The 20,004-nt window shown below is 42.7% G+C and overlaps 1 protein-coding gene across 1 annotated transcript in view; it reads right to left on the bottom strand.

Annotated features, from left to right (window-relative positions):
- Positions 1–20,004, bottom strand: part of DNAH7 (dynein axonemal heavy chain 7) — a 226,187-nt gene that overhangs the window by 47,613 nt on the left and 158,570 nt on the right. The window contains exons 46-50 of the mRNA XM_090045212.1: positions 18,363–18,526; positions 14,198–14,352; positions 11,494–11,684; positions 9,041–9,174; positions 4,880–5,215 (exon numbers count right to left, since the gene is read on the bottom strand). Of these exons, the coding sequence (XP_089901338.1) occupies positions 4,880–5,215; positions 9,041–9,174; positions 11,494–11,684; positions 14,198–14,352; positions 18,363–18,526 (980 nt within the window). The remainder of the gene's footprint in view (positions 1–4,879; positions 5,216–9,040; positions 9,175–11,493; positions 11,685–14,197; positions 14,353–18,362; positions 18,527–20,004) is intronic.

Here is a 20,004-nt window from a genome sequence, read left to right as displayed (position 1 = left end):
GGGAGGGAATTTATCATTAAAGTTTTTTGATTACATTCAAATTGTAGTGGAACCTCATTCATATTTGACACTAAATTCAATTTTTGCAACAAATGAGTTTTAAAATGAGTTTCCAGTGAAGTAAAACTAAATACTGTGTCCAATTAACTGAAATTATGGAAAACAGTTAAGCTAGTCTTCTTTAATTTTCTAATGTTTGGGGGGCTTGTTTTGTTTTGAGTGTTTGTTTTTTGTTAATATCTGCTTTAATTTTTTTTTCTGAATCCATACTGGAAATGTCCATGAGGATGACTTTCTGACTGGCTTAACCAGTTATTTGTATAGGCCAAGAGAGGCTATAATTATCTTAATTAGATAATATTGCTTGAAGGCTTTTTTATACTTTAATCATGAAGGACACAATTTAATAAAAAATAAAAAGTAGATAACATATGTGATGTCACAGGTAATTTATCCTGTCCTTCTCCCTTCCAACAAAATAACTTTTGCAAACAAAATAAATTTACCCCATAATTAAAAAAAAATTAAAAAGCACTTATGTAATTTATTTTGGTTTCCCTTCCCACCACTTTGACCGACTGGACCTATATTTTTAAACATGTTAAAGATAGTCTGCTGTGACTTTTAAGGTGTACTGATTTCATTTGTTTATTGTATAGATCAATTTTTCTAAAAGTGTTTACAATGGGTAAATATGAGAGAGCCATATAGGACTTGAATGTCAGTCCTGTGATATAGATTGTTAATGTACCTGCAAGCATACTCCTTGAGAAGGTACTCACACCGCTTGGTTTTAGAACAGAAGACTATAGAACAAAATTGTTATATCAATATCTTTGAGACCATCTTAACTTTTACAATACCAAATAGGGAAGGGAGGAATAAGCAGTAAATTACTGAAAAAATAATCTAATATCAATCTGCTAGGTCTGGGTGAAGTGGGAGAGACAATACCAGAAACAGGTGGAAAGATTTTCTAAAGAACTAAGTTCTAGATTTATATTTAGAAGCAGTTTATTTGATACATTTGGGTTAAGCAGTCTTTCACATGGATTCTTATTCAACTGTATGAACAAAAATCTTACAGAGAGCAATATAAACAAGATTTGACCACAAACCGCCCCCGCCCCCACTTGCAAGCCTACTTTAGCAGGGATTCTAACTTGTATGCTCCATCCCTCTGCCCTACGATTCTTTCTGTACGTTACCCTTCCTTGCATGGTAAGGTAACAAAACTAAAAGGGAAAGATAAGCTGTACTGTTGTAAGGGTTGTGAAAAACAAAATTCCATTTTGGGAGGGGTGAGGCTTCAAGAAAAAAAGCAAACACTGTGTGACTTTTCAGATTAAATTAGTTTCTCCTGTATTCTTCAATTTTAAAAAATATTTAGGATATTTATGTGTCACTGTACATACATGAAAGATGCATATATATTAACGAGTCATGAAAGTTATTTACTAATAACTCAACATAACTGTTCAGAACATTTACTGGGTCTTGCCCACAATGCACTGTGGGTATGTATTTGAGCTCAAAGTTTTCATTTTACTATGACCCACACAGTGTACATACATACTGCCTCTTTAAATCCTCAGTGCCAAAGATATAAATGGCAGTGTAGCGCACAGTCCATCTAGAGGCAGATCTGAATCCTAGAAAAGAACTGGAAAACTGCTTTGTCAAATGAGCATCCACTCTACAAGCTTTTGTTATGGCACAGTGCATAGTGAAAAGATATATGCAGCTCCATATGGTCATCTTAAAAATAGACGCATTCTATTTTAAAAGAAGGCCACCAAGGTCACTCAGGCTCTGGGGGAAATAGCCCTGCCCACTGCTGGCAGGTCTATATTAGTAACCTAAGAGCACAACCTGGTGTAGTTCGAGTTTTGGTAGATAGCCTTATGATGAAAATCACTGAGATTTTTTGACCTTTCAGTTAAGAGAGATTTTAAATGATTTAGTTATGCAGGAGAAAGGATAAGTCTGTCTTCACATGACACATGTGTAATCATGCTTTAATTCTCAGTGGGGTTTTGGGGAAAAAATTGGTAAGTAAATCTACTGACTAACATGAAATGTCATGGCAACCTTGGGCAGAAACTTTAGAGAATCCAGTGGAACACCTATCCTGGTAAAACATTTTATTGAAGGAATTCACCAACAGTGCCTGGATCTCATATGGAAATGATGACCACCATGAAGGTGATATGCAAGGGCAGATGGAGTGGTGGACAGGTGGCCATCAGTTCAAATGCTGGATTCATCAAATAATGGGTTCCCCAATGGTGGAGAATGAAAAGGTTTAGGTTTCAGTGAGGAAGACCTCCTTTCATATCTCATACAGAAAGGAATACCTTGGATAGGCCACAAAACATACCTGAGTAGAAGATGCTACTCAGATGCTACTCATTCACAGATGGATAGTACACTCTGAAAAAAGCTAGGCACTCTTTGATAAAGGTGAGGGACAGGTAAGCATGGTCCATCTCTAGCAGAGAAATTAAGATGGCCAAAATGGAGGCCTTGGAGGGAGAAATATCACAGCACAATACTACACTAGGATGCTGAAAACCTAGTATATTTAGTCATGAGACTTAAACATGCTCACCCCACTGTCAAGAGCCATCCAGCCATAATTTAGACTTGATCATTCACAGTACAATGTAGAAGAAGCTGGCAAATTTTGTGGACTGCCCAAACTGCCATGAATAGCATGTAGCTTTGTCTCTTGAGAAGACCAGAGAACTTGCACTTGAAGATGTTCATGTGCAATCCTCACTTAATAGGGAAACATTTATCCTAATTATCAACACTTATTAGAAGGGAAGCAATAGGTCCTCTAATGGGTACTTTCACCAAATATGGAGTTACTAACAGGAGAATGGCGACCTCCATACACAGGCAATGCCTTCCAGGAGGATAAATTGATCAAAACCAACTATACTTATCATCCACTTATGCTCCATTCTTCTGGACAGGGATGAGGTTTACTTTCTCACTGTTCACCATGAGTCTAAAGTGTAGATTAAGAATAATTTGGAGATTCTCTGCTATCTCCTGGATAGATAACCTGTATTTATGGTCAAAGTAAACAGCAATATTCTATCTTAGGTGGGCTACAACCACTGCAAAAACATTGCAGCTGAGGGACTAACCTAGTATGTACACTTAAAGGGTGCCTATACACGAGTTGGGAGGCTGCTCTGATGCACTGTAATTACAGCGCATCAGAGCAGACTCAATTAATCAAGTCTGCTGGAGCGTGATAATTACCGTGCTCCAGACAGCCTCTGCATCTTGTGCATCAGCGTCCCCATGCTGCAAAATAGCAGCGGGGCTGCTTTAACTAAAGCTTGTCAAACCAGCTTTAGATAAAACACCCCTGCCACCATTTTGCATCACAGGGATGCTGATACACAAGATGCTCCATGTGCTTTAAATAGAGCGCCCCCCCCTCCTACCCCACTCATGGAGCACATGTAAAAACAGCCAAAAGTACCAGTTCAACCCCACTGATAGTAACTGCAAGTGTATATATAAGATAGCAGTAAATCTATTATTATTTCGCTGAGTTTGCCGATGACACCAAACTTTGAGGCAAAGCATCCACACCTGAAGACAGGCAGGTGATCCAGGCTAACCTGGATAGGCTCAGCAAATGGGCAAACAAGAACCTGAAGGTGTTTAACACCGAAAGATGCAAGGTTCTCCACCTTGGGAAGAAAAACCTGCAGCTTCCTTATAGGCTCGGCAGTGATACACTGGCTAGCACTACAGAAGAAAGAGACTTGGGAGTCATCATTGACCACAAGATGAACATGAGCCTGCAGTGCGATGCTGTGGCTAGTAAAGCGAGCAAAACGCTGGCTTGTATCCATAGATGCTTCTCAAGCAAATCCCGGGATGTCATTTTCCCCTTGTACTCGGCCTTGGTGAGGCCGCAGCTGGAGTACTGCATCCGGTTTTGGGCTCCACAATTCAAAAAGGTTGTGGAGAAGCTTGAGAGAGTCCAGAGGAGAGCCACGCGCATGATCAGAGGTCAGGAAAACAGACTTTACGACGACAGGCTGAGAGCCATGGGGCTCTTTAGCTTGGAAAAGCGCAGGCTCAGGGGTGATCTGATGGCCACCTATAAGTTTATCAAGGGTGACCACCAGGATCTGGGGGAACGTTTGTTCACCACAGCGCCCCAAGGGATGACGAGATTGAACGGTCATAAACTACTGCAAGACCGTTTCAGGCTGGACATAAGGAAGAATTTCTTTACTGTCCAAGCCCCCAAGGTCTGGAACAGCCTGCCATCGGAGGTGGTTCAAGAGCCTACATTGAACACCTTCAAGAGTAAATTGGATGCTTATCTTGCTGGGATCCTATGACCCCAGCTGACTTCCTGCCCTTTGGGTGGGAGGCTGGATTCGATGATCTTCTGAGGTCCCTTCCAGCCCTAATGTCTATGAAATCTATGAAACTTACATACTACCAAAAACATGCTTGGTGCTTTACAGACATCTACAGGTTCCATCCAAAAGAGAAACTAAAATCTAAACATGTAATGTAAAAGATAAACAACTGGACAATCATTGTTTATGGCACATACATATTTCACAAAGAACTAGAAATAGTAATACAAGGAAATAATATAAAATCTAGTAATTACTAGATCCTTTTTACATATATAAATAAGTTGTCTTCAAGGAAATTGACTGACATACAGAACAGCATTTGAAGCACATTAATTAATACCATATAGTCTGGAGAAATTTCTGTGACAATGAAGTCATTAATGGAGGAATGGATGAACGGACAGATGGGTGGATGGATACAGAAACAGATAGACAGATAATATTAAGTGAGGGTGGAGTATTATCTTTCTTACCTTGTTTGTAAAGCTTCTGATTTTTCTGAATTATCTATAGACATGACAAAAAGGTTAATAAACCATATGAGAGAATATTGGTACATGGGCTCAATGTTGGCTAGATCAGCAATTGAGAAAAACAAAATTGATGAATGAATAGCGATCGGACGGTAGCCCATTCGAGTAGCATCGATCTTCTTTTCTGTCTCTTCAGCTACAGCTTGCTTCTCAGAAATCTCATTAGCCAGAGCTTTGGAGGAAGATAATATCTTAATGGCAGTTTCATCCTCTAAAATATTTCCTTCTGAAGCTGAAAGAACTTCTAAAATCTTGTCTTCTATTTCTTTTAGTTGCCTAAAAGAAAACATAACTTTCATATAGAAAAATTATAGGCATGCTCCATTAATGCATATGATGTATAGTTAATATATGCAACCCATAGATTTTTCTTTTTTATAAACCATTTACTTCAGAATTAAGTTGTTTTCTCATCTCTTCCAACCAAATTCATGCTTTATTTTGTGTGAACATCTTAGATATATCTTAGAGCACAAAATGATTCCATGCAAAAGAAATGGGCGACAAGTCTAGCATAGACAGCCTTCTCCATATTGCTTAAGGCAGAAAGGGACTCTGAGCATATACAACCAGAATGCTGTAGCCCAACTCTGGTTCACACATTTCTAAAAAGCATCAGTTAGGAAAATAATAGATTACACCCATGTCCCATTTCCCCATAACTTCTGGAGACTCATCAACAAGCAACATCAACTCAGGGAAAACATAGAAACGGAAGCGAAGATCTTGCTACACCTTTAAGGCTGTATGCTCTAGGCATCGTGAGCTCCAGCAGCACCCTGGACAGAGTGCCAACCACCACAAAGCAAAAGAATGGCAGGAGGGGCTGGGACAGAGGATGTGAAGTCTTACCAACACCAGCTCTCTCTGCACTCTAGCAGAAGCTTCTACTGTAGCTGAGAAGCAAGCTCATCAAACACCAACTTCAGCAGGGGGCACCAAAATGTTCCCCCTCCAGGGACATGTCCATACAAGCACACAGGTGCCTCTTGCCCTGCTTTAAACCCCTTTGAGGCGGGGCAACAGGCACATGTGGGAACAAAAAAAATGTTCCCCACACTGCAAACTTGCAATGCAGGGAGAAAATTAGATCCCTGGATATCCAGGGGTCTAAAAAAAAAATCGACGTTTAAAAAAAGCGGCAACTGGAGTCTGGGTCCTCCATAGAGACACTCTGGCTGCCAGAGAGTCTCTATGGTTGCCCCTTGCCCTGGTGCCGAAACACACAGCTGGTGAGGCTGCCTGTTTCAGCACCAGGGCTCCAGTGCCAGTAAGGGGTCGGGGGGGCTGGAGGAGGGGAGAGGATCCATGGGGGGGGACCCCCAATGGCCCTGCCCACTCCCCCAGCCTCCCCAACGCCCCCAACCCCCCTGAGCTCCCCGACCCCTGCCGGGGTGGGCCCCTCGCCCCATCAGCCCCCATGAGTCCAAGTCCTGCTGGGGCCGACCCCTCCCCCCACCAGCCCCTCCGAGGCCCCCGACCCCTGCTGGGGCTGGCCCCTTCCCCTGCCAACCCCCCAAGCCCCCCTCCCCCTGTTGGGGCTAGCACCTCCCCCCACCAGCCACCCCAAGGCCCCCAACCCCTGCCAGGGTTGGCCCCATCCCCCTCAAGTCCCCCCATCCCTGCCCCCCACCCCATACTTTAAAAAAAACTAAAAACCCTGGCACTTACTGGCAGTTCAAGCTGCTGTCTGGCTGCCTGGCACCCTGCCCACACGGTGCAGGGCAGGCTGACAGCCCCAGCGGCCCCAGCCTGAGCCCTCCTGCTTCTGTGCTGTCCTGTGCTGCCCAGGGGGCTCTGCCAGGAAGCCCTGGAGCCCCCCCACCCCTGCTTCTAAAGTAACAGAGTCTTTTTTTTTCCCATTTTTTTCTGGGGGGGGGGTTTTAAGTGATGGTGCCTGGGGTTGTGGGGGTAGCCATGGGGGCTTGGGGTTGCAAGTTGGGGTGAGGATGGGTGGTGCACCCACTGGGGGGGTCTGCAGGAGCGGTGGGGTGGGGCTGGGTGGGGCAGCCATTGGAGGGGCTGCAGCAACTAGTGGGGGATGGGGCCAGGTGGGGCAGGAACTGGGGAGCTTGGGTGGGGCATGTGGGCCTTGCAAGGGAGGTGGTAGCCCCTGTTGGGGCCGTATCCCTTTTGAGAGTGCTGAACCTTCTGTTGGGGGGCCAAACACCTTGTGTGGGGGTTGAACCCCCTGTTGGGGGGCTGTATCCCTTGTATGGAGGCCAAACACCTTGTGCGGGGGCCATCGCCCTGTGGGAGTGCAGCAAAACAAATTCATGAAACATGTATTTAGAGTTCACTTTATTATTATAAGAAACTTGCTTTAACACTGTAACATATGTCAATAAAACACTGTCCAACTGATCACTGTCTCTGTCTTGCTCTCTGTCTTTATAGTGGTCTTTTGTTTTACTTGTGGATGAACGTGGATTTGGGGGTATTTAACAGAATCACTTTGGGAGTTTTTTTTTAATCAGGAATTTTTCAGTTTTCCAATAGGAAGCACCAGAATTCCTGCTAGGGAGGCTAGTGGTAGGACCCTGCTTGCTCAGAGCTGGCACCTTGGACCCATCTGGCTGTGGCTGACCTCCTGGACAAATGGGGCCAGGAGGACATGCTTTGACAGTTCAAACCAGGCCACCACACCCAGGACATGTTCCAGGTAATAGCTGCCCAGATGGCCAGGCAGGGGGTGCAAATGACAATAGTGCCACACAAAGGCCAACCCTACAATCACAGTCCACTGGCAGCTGGCCCATCCGAGTCCCCATCCGAGTCAGGCAGGTGCACAGCAGGTCACAGCCAGGCAGCAGACCCCACTGCCAGACTGCTACAGTGGGTAGAGGGTGCAGGGACTGCTTCAGCAGTCCAGCTGGCACAAGGGGTAGTGTCCCCAGGTACCAATTGGCTGGGCCCCAGAAGCTCCTGAGAGCTAGTAGCCCTGAGCTACTTGCCAAGGCAGTTTTTTATACTGCTGGGGCAAGGATAGGGTAGTTTTTTATACTGTTGGAAACAGCACAGGTGCTGGCCCTGAGCTCTAGCTCCCCCTGGCTGAAGATCTGGGAGGAGCCAGGCAGGGTTTTTTTGCCCCAAGTGGCATAATTTGCTCCACCACAAAGTGCATGTCTGAGCATGTGCACTGAGGCAAAAAGCCCCAGTTCAAATTTGCACTGCTTCTATTTGAGCTGCTGCAAGCACACATGCTTGCACGTGTGGACACGCCCCAGGAACCTTTTCTATGGTAGGCATAGCCTAGACACAGAAGCTGGGCAATGCTGCACTCAGTAATTCATTGAGGGAAGGGTTGAAAGGCAGTTGCAACAGCCCTGTTACACAGGCTCCCTGGGGACTGCCTCTAATGCCTTGTTTGTTCCCCACCCCCACATATATCCTACTGCATATACCTGCACTTCCCACAGCAAAGATCCCAGGGGGTGCCAGTCCACTCCCTTTGCATACATTACTGGGCACAGGGCTGCCTGGTCTATGGTTAGGCTGTACCTGCTGTAGCAAAGACTCTTGGGAGGGTACTCTAGTACCCCTTCTAAGTTGGTGTTTGGTGTGGGTGCCCCACTCACCCTCCCCAGTTATGCTACTGATGTTCACAACACAATCCCCTTATATTTAACACTGTTTTTCCTGCCTCTGGAAAAAAAACCACCACAACTGGTACCCTCCAAATCAAACCTACAACTTGTTAGATGCCTGATTTTGGGCTCTATACATTTAAAAGACCACATCTACTTCTTTTCTAGAACCAGACTCTTGATAAAAAGGAAGCAGGACATCTTTCTTCCTATTGGATGAAAAGATTTCATTCTGATATAATAATCACTCTAAATATTCAGACTTCTGTGCATAAGGAACAAAACAAGTGGGCACTCACCTGTTCATCCTTCAGGCCTACAAATCTTGATCTCTCTTGTTAAATTTGTTGTACAACATACAACCACAAGTACACAAGAAAGGATTTCAAAATGTGTATCCTGACTTATATTAGGGGAATAATTCATACTGTCCTAATATATATAGGGAGAATAATTAATATTCTTTTCAACTGCAATCTACTTCAGCCCCCAGCTAATGAAGTTATTTTAATACCTTTTATTCTGAGCTCCTTGCAAGATTAGAGCTTGCTTTTCTTCTTCTAGATCAGGTCTTTCTCTTGCTACCACAATTCCGAGTAGTTGATCCTGCAATCCTTCTGGGGTGATCATGAAGTTCAGCAATGTTACCTGTTAAATAGATTTTATTCAAATACACAATAATTAGGGAAAAATTAACACAAAATGTTTTACCTGTATGATCAAAGAGCTTGGAATTGGCTCATAGGTCCCTCCTAGCTTGTTTTACAAATAGGATCAGAGGAGTTCAAACAGGCAAGGAGATATGACCATGGTCCTTGTGAGCACATGGGGAGTGCATAGTTCTTATTAGTCCTCTGCTGTGTCAAAAACTCCAAGGTGTGATTCTGGTGCCCTCTCATAGTCAGCACCCAGGGCTGATACCCTGCTTTCCATAGTTACACTACTAGATTTTCCTTTATCCTTTTGGAACAGTGGTCCTATTAGGGGCTCTTTGAGATACCTGAGATCAGATTTGAGGAACAAGACCTCAAAACCAATGAAAAATAGAAAAACGTAGTTAAACTTCCTTCAAAATCTATGTGAAAAGCTCTGCTACAAAGCCAGACCTGCAGTCCATTGTGTATATACCTTAGAGGAACAGAACTACAGAGTTTTTTTCCTAGGATAAAAAGCTCATCTGCCTCCAACTGCCAGAGAAACAGAGAATACCCCATATGAAGGCTGTGGAACATAAAAGAAAGAGAGAGGGGAAAATAAGAAAACTAAAGAAAATATTCTTACAGTGTAAATTAACTACAGTATAACAGTAGCGAACCTATCACATTCAGTATTCTGTACTGCACTTTTAAAGGGAAAGAATACAAGTAAGGAAGAATAGTATCAAGCAATCTTAAAGTGAGGAAAAGTAACTTTAACTCTTGGAAGGTCACATTAACAGAATTCTGTCTGAAATACAGAAACAGTTTAATACATTTAGATGGCATTTCAACATATTATTTTAAGTATCATACAAAGTAAGAGATAAAAGGGACAACTGGAATAAGTAGCTATTAACTTATGACATTTTTATGCCTATACTTACAAAGGGAGACGGAATGGTTTATATTAATTGGTAACCTAACAGACATTTATTTTCTATTAAATAACATGCAAATGAGTTAACTTTGTTTTTCTTAAGGAACAAAATATTAGTTTAGTTTCTATCTACAATTGTAGCCTTGGAGATTATTTTTTATTTTCTTTTATAAATATTAGTGACAATTTAAAACAGTATTAATAGTATGTGTTTATATATAAAAGGCTTCTTAGTCCATCTGTTTGTGTGTCTGTGTTCCTGTCCATAATGTTCTTGGAGCACTCTGATTGGTTGTCTTGGCAGCCAATCACAATGCTTACTGAAACAACCAACCAGAGTGCCCCACACAGACAGAAACACACATGGCGGAGTGCCACCATGATGGTGGGATGGAGTGGGGTGGGGCAAGGCCAGCGCCACCACCACCCCATGCCACCGCAACCTCCAAAAAGCAGAGCCAGGGGGGTGTGAAGCCACCACTTAGAGGCAGCAGCACGGGGTGCTAGAGGAGGGGGACAGAGGGGATGGCGGGGCAAGTTTCCTACCACCCCCCACCCACTCCTGGAGGGTGGCAGCAGCACAGAGTGGTGGGTAGTGGTACTCAGTTCCCCCCTGCTGTCATTCTTGATAAAAGATCTTTCTCTAAATATTTTCCTGTATCAAAGAACAGCTAGAAACTAATTTACAGTTTCTTTCTGCTGATTTTCAAATTACTTTACAGGTAGACTTTTTATTTAGTTTTTAGGATTTTGTGCTCCAATATGCACATTTTTTAGTCAAGTTATATGCACTTGTGCTCTCCAGCTTCCAACAAGAACTTATTTAACTTGTTATAGGTTGATGATTCACAAAGTTTGTTTATAGATTAAAAAAATGTTATCAAATTATAAAAAATCTAGGAACACTTGCTTGTTCTTATATGTACCTAAGGCATGAAGTCTAGCATTGCTTGAGGTCCTGTTCAGGGCTTTTACTATGGAAGCAAATCTCTAGAAGATTGTAGAAAACTAATTAGTATGTGCACAGAGCTCCTATATTCACTCCCATTAAATGTTTCTTTGCTGAAAGGTGACTAAGTAAAAGTGTCAGAAGGAATGAGAAGGTAGAAGGTTGGGAAGGATATTAAAATTCAAAATTTACATGACTAAATTAAATTTCTCAAAATATGAATGATAGCATTGTGAACAGTAATATTAGAATTGACAAAATATCAGCACCTGTAGATTACGATAGTACTTCCAAGAAATTTCAAGAAGAACAAGAAGAAAAGTAATAGTAGTAGATGAAAAATCAGATACTAAGTATTCTTCTCAACCTGTACCCAATGGGGACAGCGTTGTTAATTAAAATTGAGCAGAATAAAATGCCACAGTATTTTTCAAGACTTTCACCTTAACGGATGTTTCAGGAAGATAATGTGGATTTCTCAATTTGGTTGTAATATAAAAGCGGAAGTCAGGAGCATATTCAATGGTGGAATCACCAAGACGAATGCATATACTACCAGACTGCTTAAACGTCTGCTTGAGTAGAAGCGGTTCTAAGATAGGATCCAATTCTTCTCCAATATTTTCCAGTAGCACTTGAATACAACAATAACAACATTTTTTATGCTGTCTTAACAAGATACATTACTTCACATCCCTCCTTTTACTTACGTGAACAAGTTATTACCTTTGCAATACATGAAATACAAATATAGTCTAAATAAATATATATAAATATTGCAAAGCCTTCTTAACATTTTTAATTTTTTTAAAAACAAAGCAAAGAGATACATATTTAGATTTGTTTTGTGGTATTATACTAAAAGACCCTGAATTATACTGTGGATAAAGTGTAGCAACTTTAGGCTGGGATGTCCAAATTTAGTGACTTTGAGGTGCCTAATTCTAGCCTTAAAATTCACTTTTGCTTCCATACAGAGATTGAGAGAATAGAAAGATCATTTAGAAAGATATAAAGAATGCTCCACATCTAAAATAAACTATGATTTTCCTAATTCATCATTTTAGATGAGATATGTATTATGAGACTATTATCATGAATACTATTTTACTTTATAAATTGTCACATCCATGCAGGAGAAGGCAACCTGAGTGCTAGTTTGTTACACATTTCTTTACAAATTAAATGAAAATAAAATAGGGTTTTTAGAAGGTTAATGTAATACAGAAAGGCAAAGGATAAGGCAAGCAGGTAGAAGAGATAAAATAAAGGGAAGAATTACAATTTAAGATTTTAGTATGAAAAATCCCATTACCTGCTATGATGTCAACTGCTGTATTTACTCAAATATAAGCTGACCCTGAATACAAGCTGACCCTCCCTCCTCCAATAATTAGATTCTATATTTGAAAAATACAGAAATTTGTTATAAATTTTCCAGGTATAGAATCTAAGCATCAGAGGGTTGTCTTAAATCCTCCCTCTCCCCCCTCCCCACTATATCAGGGAAAGTAGCCACTGGGGAGGTCAGGTGTCTGGTGGGCTCAAGTAGCCCCCTTGACTTCTGTCTCCCCCACTTCTTCCCCCTGCAGCTGTCCTGCACCCCCTGCCACCTGCACTGTCCAGGGCCAGCTCCCCACAGCCTCTGCTCATAGGCAGAAGGAGAATATTTGGGGGGGGGGCTGAGCATGTGTGCACATGCGCGTGCAAAGTCCCCCCAGCAGGAAAGGCTGTGGGAGGAGCTGTGGGGGGGAGATGGAGAGGAAGAGGGAATGGGGCTGGGGCTGAGGCTGGGCAGGGATTGGAGCAGAGTGGAGGCAGGCCTGGGATTGGGGCAAGGGCCTGCTGTACCCATGCAGCCACCCCTTCCTCCGTGCCTGGGATCGTTGCCCAGTGCCAACAAACCTGCTGCCTCCCTGCACAGCCCAAGCCCTAGCTGCTTGCCCATACCAGCCCCAGCCCCCCACCATCCGGGGGTCCCAAAGTGGGAGACTGGAGCAGGACCAGCCTTAGCTGCACTGCTGGACCAGAGGGGATGGAGCGCCCATACCTACTCCACCAGGCCCTGCAAAGCCAGGGCAGGGTGGGGCACAGGATGGAGCCATAGCTCAACTGGGGGGCACAGGAAAGGGGTGGCAGCTCCCTCTGCTGTGCACGTCCCAGATGGCATTGGTGTGCATGCCCCTGATCTGGATGGGGCAGGGCAAGCAGCCACTGTGGGCTGGAGCTGGGGCAGGGCCAGGCTCTCCCCAGCAGGAGGGCCGTGCTATGCTGGGGTGGATGACAGTGGCGCTGGAAGGGGGGTTGCGTGGCTACAGTAAATCTTGGGGTGGATGCAGATGCCCCCTCCTTAGCCTCTCTCCCATCACCACCACCACCCGCTTCCAGTGTAGCACAGCTCCCCCTCCACCCACTGGGAACAGCCCAGCACAGTCCCAGCCCTGGCCCACAGTAGCAACCCACCCTGCCCCACACAGATCAGGGGCATGCACCCCCCATACCTCCTGGGGAGCATATAGCAGCAGGAGCCACACTCCCCAGACAAGCCACTCGGGGCTTAGTCCCATGCTGCCAGCTGGGTGGCCTCTGCCCCTCCCCCTGCTCCACACCTGCTGCAGCCACTGGACGCCATTGTCCAGGCTTCCTTGTGGCCCTACTGCTGCCCCACATTGGGGGGGGGCTAAGCCCTATTAACCCCCCGCTTCCATCGTCTATGCCTCTGGTCCTCTCCCATTCCACCCAGTCTGTCATCACTACTGACTGGCTGGGCAGGTAACACAGCAGTGTCAGCACTGCTTACTGGCTGGGGCAGGAGGCTGCTGTAGGTCTGACCCTGGCCCCACCCTGGGCTCAGGGACAGTGTCAGAGCCACAGCAGCTATCAGCTCCCCACTCCATTTTGTAAGTGAATGTAAGACAAGGGTTTTTTTCCCCCATGCTGTTTGCGGTTGGGAAGGGGGGTTGTCTTATATTTGAGTAAATACATTACTAAAGTTCTAATATGGTTAATTAGATTCACTATCAATAAATAACATTTTTCCTACAAATATATCAATATTTGGTATTTTTACCTTTCCTATAATCTTTTTGTTAATTATGCCCTTGCTTGTTTTTCAGCAGTCTATACTTTCTTTATTCAATCACTTACCAGGAGTTCCAAACTGAATGCAGTTTTCCAAGGTTCTCACAAATTCAGGGTCACTGAGTTTGATAATATGCAAACTATTGGCCTTTTCCATATTTTTTATCCATTTGTTTGCTTGGCCCTGAGGATCTATCATCAGAGGCCACCTTCTTGCATTACTGGAGGAAAAAATTGGTATAGACTGATTTTCAGAAGTCAATTATCTAGTTTTCTAAGCATTCACCTCATACATGGCTTTAATGCAGTTTACTTCATGTCATTTAAATACAATCATCTGCTTTCTAAAATACTAACGGACACACTGATATGTGGTTCTAGAAAACTTTATGAGAAGCCAGGTATGTGTCTTCAGGCCCTTTGTTCACAAAAGTGATCAAATCTTTCAGGGAGAGTACTTGAAATAAAAATTTACCATATACAACATAATCTTATCTGATCATTTTACACATCTTTAAAAATCTTTAAGGATTTTTCTTGTACTTAAGGAATTCTTAATATATTCATGATATTCACTGCATTTTCCAGTGAAAGAAAGATTTTACAAGTAAGGCAACAAAAACAGAGATAGTCAAGCAAATTCATAGGAAGTGACCGCATCTACATGAGATGCTGACTGTACAGTAGGTAGTCTGATACTACTCCAAGTAGTGCATGGCAAAAATTTTGATGCCATGCTACTGAGCAGTAGTATTAGGCTACAGTGCAGTAACATCACAAAAAAGGCATTCGTCAGCACTACTGCACAGTAACTCAGGTTATTGCACATTCATTTAGTACTTGTTTATACAAGTACTAAATAAATGCACAGTAACAACTATACAGTAGAGTCTCATGTAGATGCAGTGTGAATGGCAGCATCTTTTTGTCTTAAAGATAAAGTGGTCACACTGAAAAACTTTTGAATTTTTCTTTAAACTAGCAATATTTGCAATATTTCCTATAGAAGTTAGGCTAAGTATTTTGGCATCTCAGGATAGTGACACATTTGAAGTACAACTATCGTAATTCTCAGATGAAAAAAAATCAAGACCCTAAAAGCACATCATTCTTCACAAGGATAGCAAGAGCAAAAGAAACAACTCAGAGGTAGACTGAGTTCTATATCAGCACTGCATTGATCCCAGCTATTTGAGAGGGGGAATTGTTGTCTCCCATCACAAAAGTCAGATATGAATAATGTTTTAAAACTTTAAAATCTATCCTATTTTCTCTTTGTTTCATTTTCCTTTGCACCCTGACCAAAATAAGATTATAAAAAATTGAGTTAAGTAAGGGCCAACACTTACTAGAAATACTAATAATCAGCAGCATAACTAATGGGGGCCTGAGCAGGGCAGTAGCCAGGCATGCCACCTTTGGGAGGGGGTACAAAAATAGCTGCTGCCACAGTGGCAGCTGGCTGTGTCAACAACATTGGCACTGAGGCAGTTAGCATTTGCCCATGCATTGTCACTACCCAGAACACAGAGCTGCCCTGCTACACCTCTGCTAATAATAGTAATAGTACTAATAACAACAGCTAATAACTGAATGGGAAAGGAAACGTTAACTGTAAAAAAGTGTCTGAAGTCCACCTACTTGGACATAAAAATAATATGTTCTTATTCAGCCTCAAAGTGAATAGATTCACTTCGAAAGCATTGACTTTTGGAACATCTAGCATTCTTTCTCAAATCACAGCATTTACATAATTGAGGTCAACGACACTGCTATATTGTTTATTATTAACACTGGCATTTTTAATGACATCTTAACCATATACCATTCTAATATTTTCTTTGCTCTTAAGCTTTCAGGGAAAACCTAGTAATGCAAATGTGCTGATATCTCTATTCAAATTTCAGCTAAAATAATTACTTACATGTACTGCAACATAAAAAAGAGCTGCCCTAGGCAAATCTCTGATTTTAGTTAACATTTTCTCAGAAACATGGTAGTGCCCTGTGAACATGTACCATATATTGTCAGCAGAAAGGAACAAACACTAGAAAGTAACTGCATAGAATTAAAAAGGGACATGTTACCAGTAGTTACAGCTACAATGTTATCTGCAGAAAGATAATACTTAGAAAAAACCAATCAGATGCAATTGAAGCTCCTGAAGACTAGTTTTGCAATTTCCACAATTATTTACTGGGATGCAGTTCAACAAGGACAAGTGCAGGGTGCTGCACCTGGGGAGAGGGAACCAGCATTATGGTTATAGGTTAGGGGCTGACCCTCTCGGCAGCACAGAGGCAGAGAGGGATCTTGGAGTCAGGATTGACTCCAGGATGAATATGAGTTGCCAATGCGACAAAGCAATAGGCAGAGCCAACCGCACCCTGTCACGCATCAACAGGGGCATCACTAGCAGGTCCAGAGAGGTCTTGCCCCCCTCTATGCAACACTGGTCAGGCCGCAGCTGGAGTACTGTGTCCAGTTCTGAGCGCCACACTTCAAGAGGGACATGGAGAACCTGGAGAGGGTCCAGAGGAGGCCACTCATATGGCTGAGGGCCTCCGTGGCCAGCCCTATGAGGAGAGGCTGAGGGACCTGAATCTCTTCAGTCTCCACAAAAGGAGACTGAGGGGGGATCTTGTGGCTGCCTACAGCCTTATCAGGGGCCACCAGCAGGGACTCAGGGAAAGTCTGTTCACCAGGGCCCCCCTTGGGGTCACCAGGAACAATGGCCACAAGCTGAGGGAGGACAGGTTTAGGTTAGATATTAGGAAGAACTACTTCACTGTAAGGGTGGCCAGAGCCTGGAATAGGCTTCCCAGAGAGGTGGTGCTCTCACCTTCCCTGGAAATCTTCAAGAGGAGACTGGATAGGCACTTGGCTAGGGTCTTATGACCCCTGCCACTCCCAGTGCTCCTTCCTGCTCATGGCAGGGGGTCAGACTAGATAATCTGTCTAGGTCCCTTCCCACTCATTGATTCTATGAAATCATCCTTCAAGCATTTATTCTACTCTTTAGCATCCCTTTAGAGAGGAATGACATAAATAGACATTCCTAATCATGTCAAGATAAATCTCGTGGACAACACACAACACTTGTACTCCTGGTCCAAATACTAGAGACCAGGAAACTATTTACTAAGAAGGAATCTAGGGTTCAGCTACAAAATACGTTATGGGAAACAAGTGTTAGTGCCTCCTATTTGGAAGATCTGCAAAGTAAGCGTCATTTCTTCTGTAGAGGTATCATTTGGAAGAAAGGTGTTATTGGCTTGGTTCCAAAGTAGTTCTTTAAATTACACAGCTTTGGCTTTTTATGGGGAAGGAATATTTCCACTCTTACCTATTAGTATACTATAACATTTAAAACTCTGCTTTTTCTTTCCCCTTACTTTATTCACTTATTGTCATTTTCCATTAGTGATCAATGAGAAGCCGTGCTTCAGATGACAAAATGTATCACCTGATGATTTTCTTTTAGTTAATATCTTTTCTTCTCATTCTACTCCATCACAATCAACAACCAAACAAAATTTAAATCACAAATAGAAACTTATATATTTACATAGAGAATAAGATATACATTTACTGCAAGATTAATTAATATATTATACCAAATTTATCATCTTAATGCATGTATTCAGCTGCTGAAGTACGTTTTTTTATGTACGCATGCACATATATGCAGCTTTGAAAGCACACGTCTGATACCTTAAGCTGTAGGCAAGGATAAAGCCTTCAAAAATCCTAGACTGCCTCTAAATTCCATTTAAAAAGGGGATGTTAACACCATAAGGAAAGAAGAGAAAAGCTGTGCTGCAGAGCAAATGTTTCTCTTCACAGACCCGAAGAGGCCGCTCCTGTTGTTAAACTGCTACAAGTTTGCTCTAGTATCCAAAATTTCCTCTATTTGAATCAGCTTAGTCACTTACAAGTAAAATGATCATTTGCTTGCATAATGTTGTTATGCCTCCCAATATCAAAATTTCCAGTGTCATTGAATAGCTCATGGGAATTTAAAGTGTGGAGTGAATTACTTTAGTTATTAGGAACCTTGAACAAAGTATATAGTAAAAGTAAAAATAATAGCCTTGTTTTTATTTGACAATTTGTATTTTGGAACTTGCTCTACAGTAAGAAAATGTGTTCATAAAAGAAATAACTGAACAGTATGCTGTAAGAAGCTATTTAATGAAGACTATGCATGTACAAACCATTTTTTACTTACGAGGTAATGATACCATTATCTATAGAAAAGGTATCAGATGGTAATCCTGCAATGTTCCAAGCTCTGATTTTCACAGGTTCTCCCAAAGTTTTTGTTAGGGAAAAATCATCTGAGCAGGGGATGTCTCTTGTTTTACATAACAATGCCCATTCATTTGTTTGATTCTACATGAGGAAAGAAAGTAAACGTTAGCTGAATCTCTGTAGTATCTTTGCAAGATTAAATTATCAATACTGTATTTATCCTGCAAACCACTGCTACAATACAGCGACTTTTTACCTAGCATCCAACTTCCTAGTGTCTGTCTAAATACTAAACAAGCACACTTCTCCATGAATTAAGGTGTATTTGGTAAGGAAAAAAAAAACCCTCCTCCTCTAACAGCCTTGCTGCTTGTTTTGGATTTCCAGAGCAGAAGGATACTCTAGTCATACCTTTTTCAAACACATCCTCTCAAACACGAACAAAGAAAATATTACAGGAACTCTGCTGTTTGAGGATTTTGCTATTCAGGTAGGGGTTTTTTGTTTGCTGTATTTTTAGTTTGATTTTTTTCATTTTTGCTGATTAGTCAAACATCACTTTGGGACTAAACTACTTGACTAAATACAAGAGATTTTGTTTCTGAGCTAATCAATTTTTAATAATCAGGAGCTTTCAGCTGAATTAGGCATGTTCAACTAGTACATATTTATCAACTAAAACTCTGTATTTTTCAAATTATTATTGACAATAGCTATAGTACCATATTTATTACTACACATGAAAATGTATTAACTTGAAGTGAAGGCTATTCAATTGATGTCCTCTTGATTTAATCAATAACAGTATCAAGGAAGTTTTCAGTTAAGATAACAATAATAGCCACAGTGACCCCAATTCAAATGGTTTAAATCTATAATGAGTATCATAATACTCATGCACAGTCGGACTTCTCACTTCCCTACAAAACCACCTTGCAACTTCAACTTATATTTAACCACAGTGCATACACCCAATTCTTCACAATCCTAATCAAACACACAGGTGCGTTGATGACCCGTCACTTGAATTCAACAGCAGGGAAAAAGAGGGAACAAGCAGTGAAAGAGTTCACCCCCTGTACTCAAGCCATGCAGAAGCAGTGGCTCCAGCCACAGCCCACACTGACATGCTCGTGAGCTCACAGGACACAAACAGAAGTGACAATTTTTGCTAGATCTGGCCCCTGAAAGTGCTCTACAGCCATTACCTAACAAGTGCTTGGAGGCAGAGCACTTTAAAAGGGCCCTATCCTGTGAAGGCAGTCCAAAACAGAGCACCTTCAGTAACTTGTGCCTGCATGTGCCACAAGCTGGGCAGGACTGACGCAACCCAGCCCTGCACCCGGCACTGTTTTCAGAATGGGAGGTGGGAGAAGGAGCAGGGAGCTCACTCTGGGGTTGCAAAGCCAGTACTGGAGCACTGGATGGGTGGATTGGAGCCTCCCTGAAGTAGGGGGGGCTCCAATCCAGCCCCCCCCAACTCCAGCATAGGCTGGAGAAACCCTAGAATGGACCTCCCTCCCTTTCTCCACTTCCCATTCTGAGACAACACCGGGGGCCAGGAGACGGGGGGCAGGGCTATAGGAAAAGGCTGCAGAGACCCAGCCTCTTTCTCTGGG

The sequence above is a fragment of the Crocodylus siamensis genome, chromosome 4 (assembly GCF_052110815.1).
Source record: "Crocodylus siamensis isolate JL-2025a chromosome 4, ASM5211081v1, whole genome shotgun sequence".
Classification (NCBI taxonomy): domain Eukaryota; kingdom Metazoa; phylum Chordata; order Crocodylia; family Crocodylidae; genus Crocodylus; species Crocodylus siamensis.
The sequence above is the reverse complement of the archived record's forward strand: the minus strand, read 5'-3'. Positions and strand labels throughout refer to the sequence as shown.